This window comes from Rhinopithecus roxellana, chromosome 8, assembly GCF_007565055.1.
Source record: "Rhinopithecus roxellana isolate Shanxi Qingling chromosome 8, ASM756505v1, whole genome shotgun sequence".
NCBI lineage: Eukaryota > Metazoa > Chordata > Mammalia > Primates > Cercopithecidae > Rhinopithecus > Rhinopithecus roxellana.
In genome coordinates this window covers 117,774,758-117,797,092 of record NC_044556.1, presented here as the reverse complement: position 1 = coordinate 117,797,092, position 22,335 = coordinate 117,774,758, and the positions used below count along the sequence as shown (strand labels likewise).

The 22,335-nt window shown below is 41.8% G+C and overlaps 1 protein-coding gene across 3 annotated transcripts in view; it reads left to right on the top strand.

Moving 5' to 3' along the window:
- Positions 1-21,768, top strand: part of ADCY10 (adenylate cyclase 10) — a 106,632-nt gene extending 84,864 nt beyond the window's left edge. For 2 of the 3 annotated variants that reach the window (XM_010371792.2, XM_010371791.2), the window contains 8 exons: positions 904-1,060; positions 5,402-5,606; positions 5,685-5,781; positions 7,457-7,572; positions 8,422-8,539; positions 11,701-11,896; positions 19,863-20,051; positions 21,315-21,768. In XM_010371792.2, the coding sequence (XP_010370094.1) occupies positions 904-1,060; positions 5,402-5,606; positions 5,685-5,781; positions 7,457-7,572; positions 8,422-8,539; positions 11,701-11,896; positions 19,863-20,051; positions 21,315-21,476 (1,240 nt within the window). In that variant the 3' untranslated portion in view covers positions 21,477-21,768. The remainder of the gene's footprint in view (positions 1-903; positions 1,061-5,401; positions 5,607-5,684; positions 5,782-7,456; positions 7,573-8,421; positions 8,540-11,700; positions 11,897-19,862; positions 20,052-21,314) is intronic. The other variant, XM_010371790.2, reaches the window with a different exon arrangement.
- Positions 21,769-22,335: the final 567 nt, after the last annotated feature.

Sequence of the window (22,335 nt, the reverse complement as noted above, 5' to 3'; positions counted from 1 at the left end):
TTTTGAGCCAGGATGAGCCAGGAAAAGGACTTTCACAAGGTAATGTCATCACTTAAGGCAAGGACCGGCCATTTTTACTTCTTTTGTGGTGGACTGTCATCATTTAAGGCGGGGCAGGGCATTTGCACTTCTTTTGTGATTCTTCAGTTACTTCAGGCCATCTGGGCGTATAGTGCAAGTCACAGGGGATGCCATGGCTTGGCTTGGGCTCAGAGGCCTGACACGCACCTCTGTTGAGCTGAGAACTAGTTCCTGAAAGCAGTGTGCAATGGAGAAAATAATACACCAGGCTTTGGGGCTGGAGGTAGATGGAGTTTGAATCCTGGCACCACCACATTCCAGCTGTGTGTCTTTTTTTTTTTTTTTTTTTAGTAGAGACGAGGTTTCACCATGTTAGCCAGGACGGTCTCGATCTCCTGACCTCGTGATCCACCCGCCTCGGCCTCCCAAAGTGCTGGGATTACAGGATTGAGCCACCACGCCCGGCCGCAGCTGTGTGTCTTTGCTTTAATTACTTAACCTGAGTCTCACCTTCCTCATATGTAAAATGGAGTCAGTTACTCCACTCTTTTGTTACAGGATTGTCATCAGAATCAAATGTGATGAATAATACCAATGGGCTTTTTAAATAGCTTCTTTTAGCAATTACCTGACACAGGACAGACGATTTACATAAATTATCTTAATCATTATAAAGTAGGTATTATGATTCCCATTTCACAATGGAGAAAATGTGCTCCATAAAAATTAATGTGCTTGTTTGTCAGTCATGGAGACAGGCCTCAAATTCAAGTCAGTTTTGATTCCCAGGCCCATAGTAAGGACATTATGTACCTGTGCTCCCCTAAAGCATGGTAATAATGATACCTCTTATGTTCCGTTTGTGTTGACTTTATCCAATAGGAAGAAGAGGCTGGCACAACTTTACCGGCAAACTGTCTGCCTCTCCTTGCTGTGGCGTATCTATAGCTACAGTTATTTTTTTCACTGGAAGTATTATGCCCAGCTGGCAGTTATGATGCAAATGAATACTGCACTGGAAACTCAAAATCATTTCCAGGTAGGGGATTTTTGTAGCTGCTCCTTTAAGTTTCTGAATTTCATTTGGGAAGAAAAGCCTAGTGAAAGCCAATTAGGATTCAAAATTCTGAGGATATAATAATAGAAGGCTTTCTGACTGGCTTGTTTTGACAAGGCCAGCAGTTCTCAAACACTTTGGCTCCAAGATCACTTCACACTCTTAAAAATTACGGAAGATCCCAAATAGCTTTTATTTATATGGGTTGAATCTATTAATACCATATAAGAAACAAAAGCCAAGAAAATTTGAAAATATTATTATTATTATTTTTTGCTGTTTTTTTTGAGATGGTATCTCGCTCTGTCACCCAGGCTGGAGTGCAGTGGCACGATCTCAGCTCACTGCAACTCCACTTCCCGGTTTCAAGAGAGTCTCTTGCCTCAGCCTCCTGAGTAGCTGGGACTACAGGCGCGCAGCACCACACCCAGCTAATTTTTGTATTTTTACTAGAGACGGGGTTTCACCATGTTGGCCAGGTTGGTCTTGAACTCCTGGCCTCAAGTGATCCACCCACACTGGCCTTCCAAAGTGCTGGGATTATAGGCATGAAGCACTGCACCTGGCCTACAATATTATTTTAAAATAAAGATAACAAGCTTATTACATATTAACATAATTACCATTTTCATTTTTTAAAACTGTGTTCCCCAGACAAAAAATGGGAAATGTGGCAGTGTATTAAATTTTTGCCAATATTTTAATGTCTGGCTTCATAGAAGACAACTAGATTCTCACATCTGCTTCTGCTTTCACTGTTGCAATATCACATATGTTGCCTCTGGAAGACTCCAGTATATATTCATGAGAGAATGAGGGTGAAAGAGAGAAATGTTAAAGGATAATTCTTTTTTAAAAATATAGAATTATAAGTCATAACAAATATGGAAAGTACACATCAAAGATTTTATTTAACTCACTGAGTTGACTCAATCAAAATTAGTAAGATTGGAACCAAGTGGTTCCAAGAAGAATTCAATTTACCAATGGATACAAAACTTACCTAGTAACAGTGTAATAATTGCTTGTATTCCACTGAATATTTACATTTCTATGAAAAACAAATTATATCACTTACATTATTATCAGTTTTCTGCAACGTAGTTGTTAGTCCAAAGAAAAATAGAGATGACTTTGATTAGTAAGCTAGGTAGGATCCCCATTAAGTTTGTGTTTTTGCCTATTACAAGGTCTTTCACTATTTTTCCTGTGACAAATAATGTCTGGATATTAGCCGGGCGTGGTGGCTCATGCCTGTAATCCCAGCACTTTGGGAGGCTGAGGTGGGCGGATCACGTGAGGTCAGGAGTTCCAGACTAGCCTGGCCAACATGGGGAAACCCATTTCTACTAAAAATACAAAAATCAGCCGAGTGTGGTGGTGGGTGCCTGTAATCCCAGCTACTCGGGAGGCCGAGGCAGGAGAATTGTTTGAACCCAGGAGGCGGAGGTTGCAGTGAGCCAAGATCATGCCATTGCACTCCAGCCTGGATGACAAAAGCGAGACTTTAAAAATAAAAATAAAAATAAAAATTTTAATGCCTGGATATTATGGAACTAGCTTTGACCTCATGTGTTCTCTGAAAAGGTGTCAGGGATCCCTAGGGCTCCCAGGATGAATTGAGAGAACCACTAGTCTAGGTCATAACCAAGGAAGCCTTTGACTGGATGAAGAAGATATCAGGAGACATGATCAATAAATTATTAAATCGAACTCATCTAATGAGAGTGACCTTGCTCCTTTATGAAAGTACATTAAGTCGGGGTTTCTTCCTCCTGGAGTCATTAATTGTCAAGAATTAAGGGAAGGGGTCAAGTAGCACGGAAAATGGAGGAGCTTAGATTCCTAATCTGGAGTCTGTCCTCTATATTAGTTCCTTTTGGTGAACTTAGGCTGGCTCTTCTAGAATACAGAAGTATTTATAAAGCCCATCAAGATTGACCCCTGCCTATTTCCCATCCTATTCTAGCTCCGTAGGCCATGAAGGAGCCACAAGCCCAGCCATATTGGTCCTCTTTTGGTTCCTCAAACACAGAAATTTAATCCCATCTGTTACTGGATGTTCCCTCTGCCTGGAGGGAACAGGTCATGGCCACCCATTCACTTTCTAACTTGTCACTCTGTTTTAATAGGTATTATTACCATTTGACAATTTCTTGTTTGCTCCTGCATTGGTTCTTTGTCTCTCTCCCTTACCAGTGTGTAAATCCCATGGAAGCAAGGACCTCTTCAGCTGTCTTGTTCATATCCTAAGTTTCTAGAACAGTTGCAGTTGCTCAAGCAATTTATATTGGCTGAAATACTTCTTCACACTTGGAGCTATATCCTAAGAACTCTGGCAGAGTTGGGGTGGGGAAAATAAAAAGTCAGGTTGGAATGTGAACCAAGACATTTGTCATCAAGGTGACTGGGGTTGAAAGCAGAGAAGCACTCCCCTCAGTGCTCAAAAGCAGGTGAGGGACTCAGCATAGGAGAATGGAAAGACCCATACTGAGAGCCAGAGGGTGATTTCCAGGACTCCGCCTATCTGCTGTGTGACCACTGGCAAGCTGCATAAACACGAAGCTTTATATTTGCTCTGTAAAGTGAAGCAGTTGGACTTCCATTCTCTTGGTCCAAATCCAAGTGGTCCCAGGCTTTATTACAGCCTTGGATTTCTCATACCCAACAATTCTCTCTCCCCCACCACCATTTCTGGCTATCCTTACCTCCTGGTAGCATTTTCTGGAGCATGTTCCAAACCAGGAAGAAAGGAATTCTCTAAGACCGACTACGGTTGAAGTATCCAGGGACCTGCCTATAACACAGAATTTGTAGGCTGCTTATTTTGTCCCATCATATTGGGTTTCTGCTACCTGTTTATTGAGTCATTCAGGATAAGCTTGATGGCCCCTTGCCCATGTAGTCCTTAAATGAAATAGAAACATTTTAATTTCTGTGAAAAAGAAAAGCAATAGCTTACATATTAGATGTATAATTGCAGAGCAAAAAGCCTGCAAGGATACACTCCAAAGTGTAAACAGTTGTTACCTATTTGTTGGGGGTGGGAGGAGATATTTTACTTTATGCACCTCTGTGATGTTTGTTATAACAAGCATGTATAAAAATTCCAAGAAAAACGCCTCTAGTCTAAAATACTTCCCCTACCCCAATACTGCCACCACTAGAGATACTATATTTTTCCTGTTTGTATTTTTCAAAGTAGTTTATGTGTATTCTTTTGTTTTTGTATATATAATAAAACTGCTTCTTTAGAAGGAACTCTTTTCTCCTCACTATTCTCTAAGCATGTATACTCTGAAGCAACTTTATCTTTTTAAAGAGTTGTTTAGAGTAACCAGTTTCTCTTAAATCTCCAGATTAGATTTATTTGTTTGTTTGTTTTTGAGAAAGGTCTCACTCAGTCACCCGCTGGAGTGCAGTGACGTGATCATGGCTCACTGCAGCCTCAACCTCCCCTGCTCAAGTGGTCCTCCCAAACACCTCAGCTTCCTGAGTAGCTAGGATTACAGGCTTGTGTCATCATGCTGGCTTTTTTTTTTTTTTTTTTTTTTAATCTTTTGTAGAGATCAAGTCTCACTATATTGCCCAGGCTGGGCTCAAACTCCTGTGCTCAAGTGACCTCCCATCTCAGCCTCCTGAGTAGGTAGGACTACAGGCATGTGCCACCATGCCTGGCTAGTTTTTCTTGTTGTTGAAACAGGGTCTTGATATTGTGCCCAGGCTCATCTGGAACTCCTGAGCTCAAGCAATCCTCCTGCCTCAGCCTCCTGAAGTGCTGGGGTTATAGATGTAAGCCACTGCACCTGACCTCCAAATTAGGTTTAAAACTAGTCCTTATTTAAAAAAAAAAAAATCCAAACAAACCTAACCAACCTTTCTTTCTTTGTTGTTAAATTAGAAAAGTTATACATGCTTGTTATAACAAACATCACAGAGGTGCATAAAGTAAAATATCTCCTCCCACCCCCAACAAATAGGTAACAACTGTTTACACTTTGGAGTGTATCCTTGCAGGCTTTTTGCTCTGCAATTATACATCTAATATGTAAGCTATTGCTTTTCTTTTTCACAGAAATTAAAATGTTTCTATTTCATTTAAGGACTACATGGGCAAGGGGCCATCAAGCTTATCCTGAATGACTCAATAAACAGGTAGCAGAAACCCAATATGATTTCTGTATCTAAGCCCATGGCTTTGGTCAAATGTCCAGGTCTATTCCCAAGCTTAATAAACAAACGTTTACTGGCAGACATTGAGTGATGTTCCTGAGCTTTCTGCTTTGCGTTCTGCCTCAGTCTTCCTCCACTCTGCCATTTCAGATCATTAAGGCTTACCTAGACTATTCGCTATACCACCACCTGGCTGGCTACCAAGGTGTGTGGTTCAAATATGAAGTCATGGCCATGGAGCAGATCTTCAACCTCCCCCTGAAAGGCGAGGGCATTGAAATCGTGGCATACGTGGCTGAGACACTGGTCTCCAACAAGTTCATAATGGGACACCTGGACTTGGCCATTGAGTTAGGTAAGGGCTGGCTGGGCAAGATGGGACATGAGGATACAAGGAATGCCTCACAGTATACTGGAATTGTTTTCTTCCCAGGCTCCCGAGCCCTTCAGATGTGGGCACTGCTCCAGAATACCAACCAACACTATCTGTCCCTCTGCAGACTTAGCAGATGTCTCCTTCTGAACAGCAGGTATTTACCTTAAAGCATTTTCCAAAATTAGGGGGAGGAGGCCATATTATTGAGCATTCTGGGTTCAACTTTAGCCTGGTTGTAGGGTGGGGAAGGGAGTACAGTTTGCAGTAAGAAAATGTAACTGATAATTGTCGTCCTTTTTTCTTTTTTCAGACAGAGTCTTGCTCTGTCTCCCAGGCTGGAGTGCAGTAGTGCGATCTCGGCTCACTGCAACCTCTGCCTTCCGGGTTTAAGCAATTCTCCTGCCTCAGTCTCCGGCATAGCTGGGATTACAGGCACGAGCCACCACACCTAGCTAATTTTTGTATTTTTTAGTAGAGAGGGGGTTTCACCCTGTTGGCCAGGCTGGTCTTGAACTCCTGACCTCAAGTGACCCACCCATCTCAGCCTCCCAAAGTGCTGGGATTACAGGCATGAGCCACTGCGCCAGGCCTTGTCTTTTTTTTTTTTTTTTTTTTTTTTAAAACAGAATTCTTTGCCATGCATCATCTCTAATCTGGTTGCTCTGGCCAGTGATCAGAGGGTAGTCAGATAGTCATCCCAGCTGTGGGAATCAGGCCTCCATTACTATCAGGTGGGGACAAAGGGAAACGTCTTCCAGGGAGGCAAACGGCCAGAGAATAGCAACCAGGACTAGAGGCCAAGGTCAATTTGCTCTGACTCTGGTCACCCTGATATAGAGGACCCAGGAAAGAACAGTTTGAAAAAGCCAATTTGAGATTGACGTTTTAGCCCTGGGTAGCGGTGTGTTTGAAGTCTGTTTAAGAGGTATATTTGCTTCCAAATTACTGAGAAGGACCAAGAATAGACCAGGAAGGGACTTTACTGAACTTCATCCTATCCACTGCTTTTTTCATTCAATGACTTTGGGGGTACAAATGGTTTTCGGTTACACAGATGAATTTATGGTGGTGAATTCTGAGATTTTAGTGCACCTGTCACCTGAGCAGTGTACGCATACCCAATATGTAGTCTTTTATCCCTCACTTCTCACTTCCCTCCTCCCCTCCCCTCCAGTCCCCAAAGTCCATTATATCCACCGCTTTTTTTTTTTTCCCGAGACGGAGGTTCACTCTTTTGCCCAGGCTGGAGTGCAGTGGTGTGATATCAGCTCACTGCAACCTCCGCCTTCCGGTTTCAAGCGATTCTCCTGCCTCAGCCTCCCGAGTAGCTGGGATTACAGGCGCCCGCCACCATGCCCAGCTAATTTTTTTTTTTTTTTTTTTTTTTTTTTTTTTGAGACGGAGTCTCGCTGTGTCGCCCAGGCTGGAGTGCAGTGGCGCGATCTCGGCTCACTGCAAGCTCTGCCTCCCGGGTTCCCGCCATTCTCCCGCCTCAGCCTCCGAGCAGCTGGGACTACAGGCGCCCGCCACGGCGCCCGGCTAGTTTTTTGTATTTTTAGTAGAGACGGGGTTTCACCGTGTTAGCCAGGATGGTCTCGATCTCCTGACCTCGTGATCCACCCGCCTCGGCCTCCCAAAGTGCTGGGATTACAGGCGTGAGCCACCGCGCCCGGCCAATTTTTGTATTTTTAGTAGAGACAGGGTTTCACCATGTTGGCTAGGGTGGTCTCGAACTCCTGACCTCGTGATCCACCTGCTTCAGCCTCCCAAAGTGCTGGGATTACAATATCCACTGCTTTTTAATGGCCACTACCTTTTCTTTTCTATAGATACCCACAATTGATCCAGGTGCTGGGGCAGCTGTGGGAGCTTTCTGAAACACAGGAACACATCTTAAGCAAGGCATTTTTCTATTTTGTCTGCTTGGACATCCTGCTTTATTCTGGTAAGTGTGGGTTTGGAATGTAAAAGAACCTGGGGGTGTGGCACCTGTGCTGGTGTGGTGTGGCAGCTCTCAGGTTGGGGCTTTGGGACCATTAGGTTTCTGGCTGGGTGGACTTACAGGGCAGGGATGGAGAGAGGCTGGTGGTGTGAGCTGAAGCACTGTCTAGCAGGTGCCGAAACTGTAAAGGCAAGGCAACAAGGAGAATTAAGTCTGAAGGAACCTGATGGATATGAGCTGCCAGTTAAACTGTCAGATTAATTTGCACCTAAGTGATAGTGGCTGTCTTACTATGTGCCTTTTACTAGGGGTTTTTAACTTTTAGCAGGATGTACTTAGAGACTTCATGCTTTAGAATGAAGGACTAGATTGCTTGAGGTGAGAGTTCCAGGCTGGTAGCTATTGGTGATTTGGAAAATAAGTTCTTTCCTGATAACCTTCAAGTGACACCAAGTAGGTCACTTGAAGTGTACACGCTAAACCACAGTAACCAATCTGGGAATTGTGATCTTGAAAGGGGATGCAGACATTGCCACCAACAAAGGAAGCACGTGTGGGGAGACAGAGAAGTCTGAGACTGCATTAAGGCCAGGAAGGATTAGTTTAAACCCCACACCTGCCTGGTCTGTACTGTAGAACTGTAGTATATATCCATAACACTCCCCAATAGCTCGGACTCAGCAAACGCAGGGCAATCCAGTCATGAGGTTGTTGCAATCCACGGGACGCTTTGGATTCATACAATAATCAGAGGCTACTCTCCCTGCAGTGGGCAATTCAACTGAGAGCGACTAGGCTAGAAAGGTGATCACCCACACCTACCAACAACTCTCACCCATTCCTCTCTCTTAGGTTTTGTTTATAGAACATTTGAAGAATGTTTGGAATTTGTATACCAATATGAAGACAACAGAATCCTCAAGTTCCAGAGTGGACTCCTCCTGGGACTTTATTCCTCTGTAGCTATCTGGTAACAATGTGTGGCATATCACTAAATTCCCAAAGTGAAAATGTTGAATCCCAACGAAGAGTTCTTCGAAAATCTTTTAGAAAGTATTCATAATTTATACCTGAGACAGCTTAAAGGTGTCAGAGGATATTTACACTGAGAGACATGTTAGGGATCAATTAGTTCATCCCCCTTGGCCAAGGACAGAAAAGTAACGTTGTCTCAATTACATTCCAAGCAATAAACATTTATCGCAAACATATCATGTTGTGGTGATACAGGGATAAATAAGAAAAGATCGCTTTCTTCAGAGGGGTGCTGGGGTTTGAGGAAGACTAATGAATAGTATCACTTGCCCACCCCGGCACCTGCCCATATCTAGTCACATGGATTGATAAAGCCAATGTTGGAAGACATGGCTTATATCTTCATGAAAGTGGGCTTCATAATATTGAGCCCTGGAATTAGACTTAACCAACTCAGCAGCAGGCAGTTCTGGAAAACTGTAGGTCTACTCACATGGAGGCAGGCCTCTTGTAGCAAAGAGATCACACTCCCTGTTGGCTTCACTGGCTCTCAAGATAGAGAGAGACACGGATGGAGTTATACTTGCCCAATTCCTCTCCCAAATCACCAGCAAGATCTCTCCTTATCATTGAAGGGGCAAGTGAAGCAGGGAAAGAGTTCTGGTGCTTTGCACCAAATAGAGGCCCCTCACATGGAGGGAAATTTCAGGAGTGAGGAAGAAGCATTCTCCCCGCACCCCATTAACTCATTAAGCATAAGGCTTAATCACTTTAACCTATTACGTTTTTAACTCAGTTAAGCATGTAGCTATTATGGTCATACCCTTAAGAAAGGAGATGAACGCTAAGGCTCTAAAATGGGTCAGAACAAAACATTCATTAAATTATTTCCATGACTATCCCCAAGACTGAAAATCACCCCCTGTTATTTTATTTCCTATCTTAAATTATATGCAACCATATGGTCTATCAGAGGTTTGTGATGAGACTAAATGACAATATGAAGACATTCCTATATAAAATGCTACAAGCTTGAACAGCTCCAAATTTGAATAGAAATCCTCCCCTTCCTTCTTTCTGAGACAGTCTTTGCTGTGTCACCCAGGTTGGAGTGCCGTGGTGAAGTCACGGATCACTGCAGCCTCACCTTCCCAGGCTCAAGTGATCCAAACACCTCAGCTTCCTGAGTAGCTGGAGTTGCAGGCACATCCACCACCCCTGGCTAATTTTAATTTTTTGTAGAGATGGGATTTTGTGATGTTGCCCAGGCTGGTCTCCAACTCTTGGGCTCGGGTGATCCGTCTACTTCAGCCTCCCCAAATGCTGGGATTACAGGCATAGGCCACTGCACCTGGCCAGAAATCCCCTCTTATAAAATTAATGGGGAAAAATTAAAATCCAAAAATTAATTACTCTTGCCAATTAAAGTTCAAAATCTAATAACTTACCAATGTGAGTTAAAGGTTAAGAAATCTAAAGTCCAAAAATCATCCAAATTTATTTTTCTTGTCTGTCTCAGCAGGAGAATTTCTTTTTTCTTTCTTTTTTTATTATACTTTAAGTTCTAGGGTACATGTGCACAACGTGCAGGTTTGTTACGTATGTATACATGTGCCATGTTGGTGTGCTGCACCCATTAACTCGTCATTTACATTAGGTATATCTCCTAATGCTATCTCTCCCCCCTCCCCCCTCCCCACAATAGGCCCTGGTGTGTGATGTTCCCCACCCTGTGTCCAAGTGATCTCATTGTTCAATTCCCACCTATGAGTGAGAACATGCAGTGTTTGGTTTTCTCTTCTTGTGATAGTTTGCTGAGAATGATGGTTTCCAGCTACATCCATGTCCCTACAAAGGACACGAACTCATCCTTTTTTATGGCTGCATAGTATTCCATGGTGTATATGTGCCACGTTTTCTTAATCCAGTCTGTCACTGATGGACATCTGGGTTGATTCCAAGTCTTTGCTATTGTGAATAGTGCTGCAATAAACATACATGTGCATGTGTCTTTATAGCAGCATGATTTATAATCCTTTGGGTATATACCCAGTAATGGGATGGCTGGGTCAAATGATATTTCTAGTTCTAGATCCCTGAGGAATCGCCACACTGTTTTCCACAATGGTTGAACTAGTTTACAGTCCCACCAACAGTGTAAAAGTGTTCCTATTTCTCTACATCCTCTCCAGCACCTGTTGTTTCCTGATTTTTTAATGATTGCCAGTCTAAGCGGTGTGAGATGCTATCTCATTGTGGTTTTGATTTTCAGCAGGAGAGTTTTTTAAACAGCTGTGTCCTAGGCCAATGCTGTTCAGACTTTAGTGGGCATAAAAATCACCTGGAGAGCTTGTTAACTCAGAGATGCCACACCCCCAGAGCCTGTCTGATTCAGTAGACCCAGACTGAACCAGAGAACCTGCATTAATGAAAATCCAGGTGATACTGATGATGCCAGTCTGTGGACCACATTTTGAGCAGTACTGGCCTAAATCATTTCTCTTTGGTATTGCAACAATTTCTTCATGCCCCAGAATCTACAGCTCCAGGTGTCTGATCTCCCTCACTTTTTATTTTAAAAAGCCAAAGTGGCTGGGCACTGTGGCTCTGCCTATAATCCCAGCACTTTGGGAGGCTAAGGTGGGTGGATCACCTGAGGTCAGGTGTTCGAGACCAGCCTAGCCAACATGGTGAAACCCCGTCTCTACTTAAAATATGAAAAATTAGCTGGGCATGGTGGTACACACCTGTAATCCTAGCTACTCGGGAGGCTGAGGCAGGAGAATCTATTGAACCCAGGAGGTAGAGGTTGCAGTGAGCCGAGATCCTGCCATTGCACTCCAGACTGGGGGACAAGAGCAAGACTTTGTCTCAAAACAAAACAAAACCAAAGCCAAACAGTTCAATGGTGGCTAATATTACCTGGGTGTTTCCAAGGATTCTATTCCTCTCAAGTCATCAAAAAAATCTATGATTTCCTTGCTCTGTATCAGATAATTTCCTGCTTTTTTAGGGAGAGTGAAGCAGGGGTAGGCAGGAGACTACACACTTCCAGAGACCCAGGTAAAGGAAGCTGCACATCCAGAGAGCCATTTCAGAAAGCCAGCCTATTCCATGGGTGATACTGATTTTTCTCATTCTTTTGTGGTAATGCAGGTATGCCAGACTTCAGGAATGGGACAACTTTTACAAATTTTCCAATAGAGCTAAAAATCTTTTGCCAAGAAGAACCATGACACTTATTTATTATGACGGAATATCTAGGTACATGGAGGGGCAAATTCTTCACCTTCAAAAACAAATCAAAGAACAGTCAGAGAATGCCCAAGCCAGTGGGGAGGAGCTACTCAAGGTGAGGCCTATTCTCCAGCTTCCAGTATAAAATACGCCTTAAATGGATCTCTAGCTACTTCCTGTGCTATTTTCTCATTATAGAATTCATATATGTTTATAAAAATAGAAGTTTTTGAAGGCACTTCCCCAAAGAAAGAAAATATAAATTGCACATTACCTTACTACTTAGAGATAAGTACTTTTTGTATATTGAGATCCCACTTGTCAAGTATTTTTCTGTGTGTGCATGCACATTTCTCTATTTTGTAATTTGCTATTAAATCTATTATGAATAATTTCCTGTCATTAAATTATTTTTCACATCACGATTTAAAAGGAAGCATGGTATTTTATCTTACAGATATACAATTGCATGACCTAATTATTCTTGGATAGAACTTTTCTGTATGCTTTTATTGCTATTGCTGTGATAAAGCATCCTGGTAGACAAATCATTCCACACAATTTTAACAATTCAAATATGTATTAAGCATATTAATACAAGAGTGCTGGGGTGTAAGACTGGGCAAATTAAACACCTCCAAGAGTTTACAACCTGGCATGGGAAGCCCCCTAAGAGAATAAAGGGCTAAATCTCTGGTGTTGGGTTGACACGTTTGCCTTGTTCTTGTAAACAAGAAGCACAGGTGTATTAGTTTTCTATTGCTCTGTCACTCATTACCACAAATTAACAGCTTAAAACAACACCCACTTCTTGACAGAGCCTTGCTCTGTTACCCAGACTGGAGTACAGTGGTGCAATCTCGACTCACTGCAACCTCTGCCTCCCAGGTTTCTCGTATCTCAGCCTCCCAAGTAGCTGGGATTACAGGCACGTGCCACCATGCCTGGCTAATTTTTGTATTTTTAGTAGAGATTGGGGTTCACCATGTTAGCCAGGCTGGTCTTGAACTCTTGACCTCAAGTGATCCACCCACCTCAGCCTTGCAAAGTGCTGGGATTACAGTGAGCCACCATGCCAAGCCCAAAACAACACCCACTTCTTAACTTACAGTTTGGCGGGTCCGAAGCCTGGGTGGTCTGGTCCGGGATCTCTGCTTAGGAGATGTATTTACATAAGCAGACATAATTAAATAATTGAACACATTGTTGCTGTTGTTATTTTGAACAAACTGTCATCTGTTAGAATAAGAAAAGGAAAATTTTTATTTTACCTCCACTTACTCCTTCTTCAATGCTTTCTTTCTTTACGTAGATCTAAGTTTCTGAACTATATATTTTCCTTCTCTCTAAAGAATTTCTTTAACATTTCTTGCAAGTCAGGGCTATTAGCAACAACTTCCTTCAATTTCAGTTTGAGAAGCCTTTATTTTGTCCTCAATTTTGAAGGATAATTTCAATGGATAAAGAATTCTAGGGGTTTTTTTTCCTGTCAACAGGTCGTGGCACTTCTTGCTTGCATGGTTTCTGAGGAAAAGTGAAAGGCAATTCTTCTTTTGTTGTTGTTGTTCATCTATAGAAGTCCCTTGGGCTTCTTTAAAAATTGTTTTTCTCTTTTTTTCTGAAATGGAGTCTCACTCTGTCACCCAGGCTGGAGTGGCATGGCATGATCTTGACTCACTGCAACCTCCACCTCCTGGGTTCAGGCAATTCTATTCTTCTGCCACAGTCTCCTGAGTAGCTGGGATTACAGGCGCCTGCCAACAGGCCTGACTAATTTTTGTATTTTTAGTAGAGACAGGGTTTCACCATGTTGACCAGTCTGGTCTTGAACTCCTGACCTCAAGTGACCTGCCCACCTCCACCTCCCAAAGTGCTGGGATTACAGGTGTGAGCCACCCTGCCCAACCTAAAATTTTTTATCTTTGATTTTCTGTAGTTTACAAATTATATGCCTATATGTTGGGGTTTTGGGGCATATGTCCTACATGGTGTTCTGCGAGCTTCCTGGATCTCTGGTTTGGTGTTTGACCTTAATTTGGAAAACATTTCAGTCTTTCTTGTTTCAAATATTTCTGATGTTTCTTTCTTTCTTTCTTTCTTTCTTTCTTCTCCTTCTGATATTTCTATTATGCATCTAGTATACCGTTTGTACTTATCCCACAATCCTTAAATATTCTGTTATGGTTTTTCTTTTCTAGTCTTTGTTCTCTTAGCTTTTCAGTTTTGTGGGTTTCTATTGATATCCCCTTGAACTCAGATTCTTTCCTCAGCTGGGTCATGTCTACTAATAAGCCTATCAAAGGCATTCTTCATTTCTCTTACAGTGTTTTTGAACTCTAGCATTTATTTTTTGTTCTTTCTTAGGATTTCCATCTCTCTGCTTATATAGCTCTTACATGCTCTCTACTTTATTCATTAGAGCTTTTAGCATATTAATCATAGTTATTTTAAATTCCCAGTCTGATAATTTCAACATCCCTGTCATGTCTGGTTCTGACTTGTGTTTTCAAACTGTGTTTTTGCCTTTTAGTATGCCTTGTAATTTTTCTTGATAGCCGGATATGATGTACCAGGTAAAAAGACTTTGTCTAAATAGGTCTTTAGTAATGTGATGGTAAGGTGTGAGGAGAGGGAAAGCATTCTACAGTCCTATGATTAGGTCTCAGTGTTTTAGTGAGCCTATTCCTCTGGACTAAGAACTTCACAAATGCTTTTCAGTCCCTTCTTCCTTAAGCGGGACATAATGGCTAGAGCTGAGTTTAGTTGGGTATTCCTCTTCCCCAAGATCAGTTAGGCTCTAATAAAACCCCTGGAGGTTAGGCTCTGGTTACAGAGTTTCTCCTGAGGGCAAACTTTGTTAAGAAGAACAGAGTACTCTGGCGTGTTTCAAAATGGTTCCTTTTCCTCTTCCTCTGCTGAAAGAATGAGGGATTTTTTTTTCCTCCAATATTTACTGAGAGATCCTGGCTGAGCTTCTGGAGGTAAAACACACAAAACTGTGGGGGCTCACCTGAAGGTGTTTGGGTTTTTTTTTGTCTAATTTTTGTTGTTGTTGTTGGACATAGAGTCTCACTCTGTTGCCCCGGCTGGAGTGCAACGGCGAGATCTCGGCTCACTGCAACCTCCATCTCCCAGGTTCAAGTGATTCTCGTGCCTCAGCCTCCTGAGTAGCTGGGATTACAGGCACCCGCCATCATGCCTGGCTAATTTTTGTATTTTTGTAGAGATGGGATTTTACCATGTTGGCCAGACTGGTCCTGAACTCCTGACCTCAGGTGATCTGCCGACCTTGGCCTCCCTAAGTGCTGGAATTATAGGTGTGAGCTATCACGCCTGGCCTAATTTTTTTTTATTGTGATCCAAATACACATAGCATAAAACTTAACATCTTAATCATGTTTAAGTATGCAGTTTAGTGGTATTAAATACATTTATAATGTTGTGTATCCATGTCTGCCCTCCATCTCCATAACTCTCTTCATTTTGTAAAATAGAAACTCTATACCCATTAAGTGTATGTTTGTTAGATTTAGTTGGTTTATTGTGTTGTCTAAGTCCTCTATGTCTTATCTTTTGTATAATTGTTCTATCCATTACCATTAGTGAAGTCTCCAACATAAACAGAACTGTTTATTTCTACCTTCAGTTTTGTCAGTTATTGCTTCATATATATTGATGATCTTATTATTAGATGCATAAATGTTTGTAACTGTTATATTTTTATTTTAAAAATTAATTATAAAACATACATTTTTGTAATTATATATATTTTGCTGTATTTAAATTTTTATTAATATATAATATTCTTTGTCTCTTGTAAGTTTCTTTCTGATTTAAAGTTTATTTTGTCTGACAGTAGTATAGCCACCCTTATCCTCTTTGGGTTACTATTTGTATAAAGTATCTTCTTCTATCTTTTCACTCTCCATCTATTTGTACAAGTCTTGGGATCTAAAGTGAGTCTCTTTTAGTATATAATTAGGTCATTTTTTTTTTTTTTGAGACAGAGTCTCGCTCTGTTGCCTGGGCTGGAGTGCAGTGGCCGGATCTCAGCTCACTGCAAGCTCCGCCTCCCAGGTTTATGCCATTCTCCTGCCTCAGCCTCCCAAGTAGCTGGGACTACAGGCGCCCACCACCGCGCCCGGCTAGTTTTTTGTATTTTTTTAGTAGAGACAGGGTTTCACTGTGTTAGCCAGGATGCTCTCGATCTCCTGACCTCGTGATCCGTCCATCTTGGCCTCCCAAAGTGCTGGGATTACAGGCTTGAGCCACCGCGCCCGGCCTAGGTCATGTTTTTAAAAAATCCATTCTGCCAACTTGTTTTTTTTTGTTGTTGTTGAGAGTTTAATTCAATTACATTTAAAGTAATTACTGATAAAGAGGGACTTGTGTGTATCATTTTGCTATTTGTTTTCAATATGCTTTGCAGCTTTTTCATTCCTCATTTCCTGAACTAGTCTTATTTTGCATTTAATTTTTCATAGTGAAACATTTAAGTTCTTTCCCCATTTTTTTGGTATATATTCTATAGCTATTTTCCTTATGGTTACCATGAGGATTACATTTAGCATCCTAAAGTTAACTTCAGTAATGCCCAAAGAACTCCACTCCTTTAGTAGTTTTCCACCCCTTTCAGTTGTTGATGTCACAGAATTACATTCCCAAAACATAAATGAATAATTATTATTATTATTATTTTTTTTTTTTTTTTTTTTGAGGCGGAGTCTCGCTCTGTCGCCCAGACTGGAGTGCAGTGGCTCAATCTCGGCTCACTGCAAGCTCCGCCTCCCGGGTTCACGCCATTCTCCTGCCTCAGCCTCCTGAGTAGCTGGGACTACAGGCGCCCGCCACCTCGCCCGGCTAGTTTTTTTTTTTGTATTTTTAGTAGAGACGGGGTTTCACCATGTTAGCCAGGATGGTCTCGATCTCCTGACCTCGTGATCCGCCCGTCTCGGCCTCCCAAAGTGCTGGGATTACAGGCTTGAGCCACCGCGCCCGGCCATGAATAATTATTTTAAAGGATTAGTATCTTCAATTATGTAGAAAACAAAATGTGGAGTTACAACCCAAAGTTACAATAATACTAGCTTTTGGGCTACTAAATTTTAAAAACGTATTAATCTCTTAAAAATGTAGAAAACAAAACAAGTTACAAACTATTATTACAATAACACTTAATTGTCCATGTATTTACCTTTGTTGAGATCTTTTTTTCTTCTTAAGAGCTTTGACTGTCCTTTCATTTTACCCTACAGGGCTCCTTTAGGCATTTCTGTTCTTTCTTTCTTTTCTTTTTTTTCTTTCTTTTTTTCAAGGCATGGGCATTTTTTGGAAGAAAGTCCTGGTGGTAATTAACTTTGTTTTTGATTGTCTGGGAATGTCTTAATTTCTGCCTTATCTTTGAAGGACACTTTTGTTGAATAGAAGACTCTTGGTTGACGGGGCTTTCTCTTTTAACATTTTGAATATATTGGGCCACTGCCTTCTGCCCTCTAAATTTTCTGGTGAGAAATCTGCTGGTGATCTTATTGAAGATGTATGTGATTAGTTGCTTCTCTCACTGCTTTCAAGTTTCGTGTCTTTCACTTTTCAAAAGTGATTATATTTGTCTTAGTGTGTATCTCTTTAAGTTCATCTTACCTGGAGTTTGTTGAACTTCTTGGATGTTTATATTCATATCTTTTATCAAATTTGGAAAGTTTTCAACCATTATTTCTTCAAATATTCTTTCTAGTCCTTTCTCTCTCTCTTCTTCTTCAGGGACGTCCACAATGCGTTTTTTGGTTCACTTCTTGGTGTTCCACAGGTCCCTTAGGCTCTGCTAACTTTTCTTCAATCCTTTTTCTTTCTGTTCCTCAGACTCAATAATTTCCATTGTCATATCTTCAAGTTTGCTGCCTGTTTAACCCTGCCTTTGAATCCCTCTAGTGATTTTTTTTTTTAATTTTAGTTATTGCACTTTTCACCTCCAGAATTTCTTTTTGGTATATTTTTAGGTTTTCTGTCACTTTACTGATATTTCCATTCTTTTCTTTTTTTTTTTTTTTTTTTTTTTTGAGATGGAGTCTCGCTCTGTCACCCAGGCTGGAGTGCAGTGGCTGGATCTCAGCTCACTGCAAGCTCTGCCTCCCAGGTTTACGCCATTCTCCTGCCTCAGCCTCCCGAGTAGCTGGGACTACAGGCGCCCGCCACCTCACCTGGCTAATTTCCATTATTTTCATACATCAATTACTTGACTTTATCCACATTTTCCTTTAGTTCTTTGATTATCTTTAGAGTTCTTTAAAAATCTTTGTGTGGGATATCTGTCATTAGGTCTTTCTCAGGGACAGTTTCTCTTGATATTTTTTCCCTCTTGGGATGAGCCATGCTTTCCTGTTTCTTGGTATGCCTTTTTGTTATTGCTGTTGAAAACTAGACCTTTGAATCTAATAATATGATAGCTCTGGATATCAAATTCTCCCTCTTCCCCAGAGTTTTCTGGGTTTTGTTGTTGTTTTTGTTTTTTATTGTTGTAGGCTGTCTCCATGCCAAGGATCAGCCTGAGGTGCAAACTTAAGGCCTTCCCAGATCTTTTCTGAGCCTGCTGTGCCTTTCCCTAGGCATGCACAGTCACTTTCTAATTTTCCTTTTCTAGGCAGTTGCTTTTGAATGTCCTAGTATTTAAGGTCTAGCTGTCAAGGTGGTGGAGGGCGGGTGGAGAGAAAAAGCTGGGGGAGGAAAGGACAATAGCCCTTTAAAGCCCCTGGAAGTCACTGCGACTGGAGGGGGAGGGGCTTGCAATGGTGGGGAGGGATGCAACAATGACTGCCTACCTCTTCCATCAGAAGCAGCAATTGCTGATCAGAACACAGATTCCTGATATCTCAGACACGGTCCTTTGTGCCCACCCTTGTTCCCACAAGTTGTGTGCAGGTTCTTCAGGAGCATGTGCACAACTGTCTGCCACAGGTTTTGAGGCTGGGGGACAGGGAGCTGTTCTAAGAGCTGAAACTGAAATTAATCTCAGTTTACCATCCAAGCCTTCCTCTGGCATTTACAAGCCTTCAGTAGACTCCAGAGTTCTAAAATAGTTACATTCTGACAGATTCTGCCAGTGTAATGATAGTCTAGGTGGGGCTACAGATAGCTGGTACTTCCTACTCTGTCATCTTTCCAGAATCCTCTTCTCCCTAGAGTTTTTAACTCCCAGACCAGTCCACTCTGAGTTTCTAGCAATTCATCAATTACAGTTCAGGTTTTCCTAGCCTGGCACTGGTTCCCACAGTGGTTTCCACTGGTGAGTCTCCATCTGTTTGTCTCTCCAGTCTTAGGGGCAGCAGTTTGCCCCATGTTCTCACTTCTCTTATGGATCCAAGAATAGTTGTTGATCTTCCAGTCTGTTCAGCTTTATTCATTTATTTATTTTTGAGATGGAGTATCGCTCTGTCACAAGGCTGGAGTTCAGTGGCACAATCTTGGCTCACTGCAACCTCTGCCTCCCTGGTTCAAGCGATTCTCCTGCCTCAGCCTCCCGAGTAGCTGGGACTACAGTCATGCACCACTACGCCCACCTAATTTTTATATTTTTAGTAGAGACAGGGTTTCACCATGGTGGCCAGGATGGTCTCGATCTCTTGACATTGTGATCTGCCCACCTCAGCCTCCCAAAGTGCTAGCATTGCAGGCGTGAGCCACTGTGCCTGGCCTGTTCAGCTTTTTACTTGTTTCTAGGACCAAGTGGTTATTTACAAGCTCCCTACATGCAAAAATGGCCAGTTTGTTTTCCCTAATTGTTCAACAATTAACTTGTACTGCCTGAATAATTATAATAATCAAAATAATTTTTTAAAAAAAGTTATTGTAGAGAAGTAATGATGAGATATTTCAGGTCAATTCCTGATCTCAGTGGACCATGGGGACTACTCCACCAGACATTTATTATCTTATCTCCAATACCTACTGTGTATGTCTCTATAATGTATTTTCTCACTTGATGGCTTAAATCCTCGAAATGTTCCCAAATCATCTGTGAAGGAAATAACTTATAGTCAAGGACCCCTGTTTGATTCTAATATACTGTTGTGGGTTTTTTCCTTTAGAACTTGGAGAATCTGGTGGCTCAAAATACCATTGGCCCTGTCTTTTGCCCAAGGCTCTACCATCTGATGGCTTACGTCTGTATATTGATGGGAGATGGGCAGAAATGTGGCCTCTTCCTGAACACAGCCTTGCGACTCTCTGAAACACAGGGGAATATGCTGGAGAAATGCTGGCTGAACATGAGCAAAGTATGTATCATCAGCTAGCAAACTGGGGTGGGAGATGCTCACCCACATAAAGAAGCCCGGAAGCCCACTGCCTGGTTAGGTTTCCCCAGGCCTTAGTCTATCCAGGTCTTAGTCTATCCAGGCTGCCGTAACAAAATATCTTAGACTGGGTCGTTGATAAACAATAGAAATTTACTGCTCAGTTTTGGAAGCTGGAAGTCCAAGATCAAGGCTCTGGAGATTCGCTGTCTGGTGAGGTTCTGTTCCTCACCGATGGTGCCTTTTGCTGTGTCCTCACATGTCAGAAGGATGGAAAAGGAAAATTTGCTCCCTCCAGCCCTTTTATAAGGGTGCAAATTCTATCCATGAGGGCAGAGCCCTCATGACCTAATTACCTCCCCAAGGCCCAACTCTTAATATCATTACCTTGGGGATTAATTTTCAACATATGAATTTCAGGGGATGCCAACATTCAGACCATAGCAGTCACAATAGGCCTTTCTGAATTCTTTTTTTTTTTTTTTTTTTTTTTTTTGAGACGGAGTCTTGCTCTGCCGCCCAGGCTGGAGTGCAGTGGCCGGCTCTCAGCTCACTGCAAGCTCCGCCTCCCGGGTTCACGCCATTCTCCTGTCTCAGCCTCCCGAGTAGCTGGGACTACAGGCGCCCGCCTCGTCGCCCGGCTAGTTTTTTGTATTTTTTGGTAGAGACGGGGTTTCACCGTATTAGCCAGGATGGTCTCGATCTCCTGACCTCGTGATCCGCCCGTCTCGGCCTCCCAAAGTGCTGGGATTACAGGCTTGAGCCACCGCGCCCGGCGGCCTTTCTGAATTCTTACCAGAAAGAGTGACATGTCCATATTTCAGGTTTGTGAGCTTCCTCTTCACCTTTAAGTTCTCATGGTCTCTCTCCCTCATCCAAATCCCCCTTAGCATGCCTTTCTCTGCCCTTCTGTGTGGACACTTTCCACTTTGTGTTACATCTGTCTGCATGTCTTTCCTCTCCTTGAGAATGTGAACTCTTTGACAGCAAAAACCACACTTAGTGACTAGCACAGAGCCTTATACTCAGTTTTGTTGAATAAGTGAACAAATGTATGAGTATACGTGTTTATTTAAAGAGGGCTGTGTCAGTATCCTAGTTTGGACAGCAAGATTCATTTTTTTCTATGGGTTCACATGGTTTTGAAAGCTCAAAGATATTTTGCCTTGTTTGATATTGGACTAACCTTGATTACGAAAGTCAAGAAACACGAATGATTTCTTTGTTCTGTTTCTTTCCTCTCAGGAATGGTGGTACTCAACCTCTGAGTTAAAAGAAGAACAATGGTTTCAGACGATCTTGAGTCTCCCATCATGGGAAAAAATTGTAGCAGGCAGGGTAAACATTCAGGATCTTCAAAAAAACAAATTCCTGATGAGAGCTAATACCGTGGACAATCATTTCTAACATGTCAGAGAAAAAAGATTTTAGTAAGCACTATGTCCTTGTGATGATCCATTATTGACCTTTCTCCGTGGCTGGCCCGCTCTAGGTTCCTACATAATCTCTTCTATTCAAGACACAGAACCAGACATGTTGATTTCTTCTCTTTCTGGAGAGTCTAAAAGGGTCAGGAGTGTCATGGTTTACTTCCTCCTAATGTTACAAAAAATTGCTTTTACCATTCATGTTGTTTTAGCTTGACCTGTTTATTTCAGCCCATGCAAAACTGTATCATATTAGAAATTATTAATCTCAAGATGGTATGACATCATGTGTTACAAAAGACATGTTTCTAGTTAGTATATTAACTGAAAATACTTATTTTTAAATGTCCAATTGTTAAGTCTTTTGGAGGTAGCACAATATTACAAATAGCAAACATTTGTCATGGTCTATAAAGACAGAATTAGAAAAGATACATGTTTGTAGGTCCTGACTGCAGCTTCCAAAGCCAGGGTGATGTCTTAGCCCCTCTAACCACATGCATCAAATATCAAATAAAAATTTAATATCAGATAAATGTTTAATATAAAATAAAGATCAAGTTTTAAATATTAAAATATTAATAATTTTTACATGGGTATATTTTACATATTTAGAGTTTGCCTTTTTTTATATTTAAGAAATAACAAATTCATTCTTCATCATTTCCCAGATGCAAAAGCAAGGCTGTGCATTTTTTCTCCTAATCACATAACTGAGTTCCACAAAGGAGGTTGGACAGAACCAGATGATACCACGAGGTTAGCCACAGAGGCGTGGTGGCCTGGCATGGAGCGAAGAGCTCCAAACTAAGAAATCGGAACATTATGTTCTAACGTGA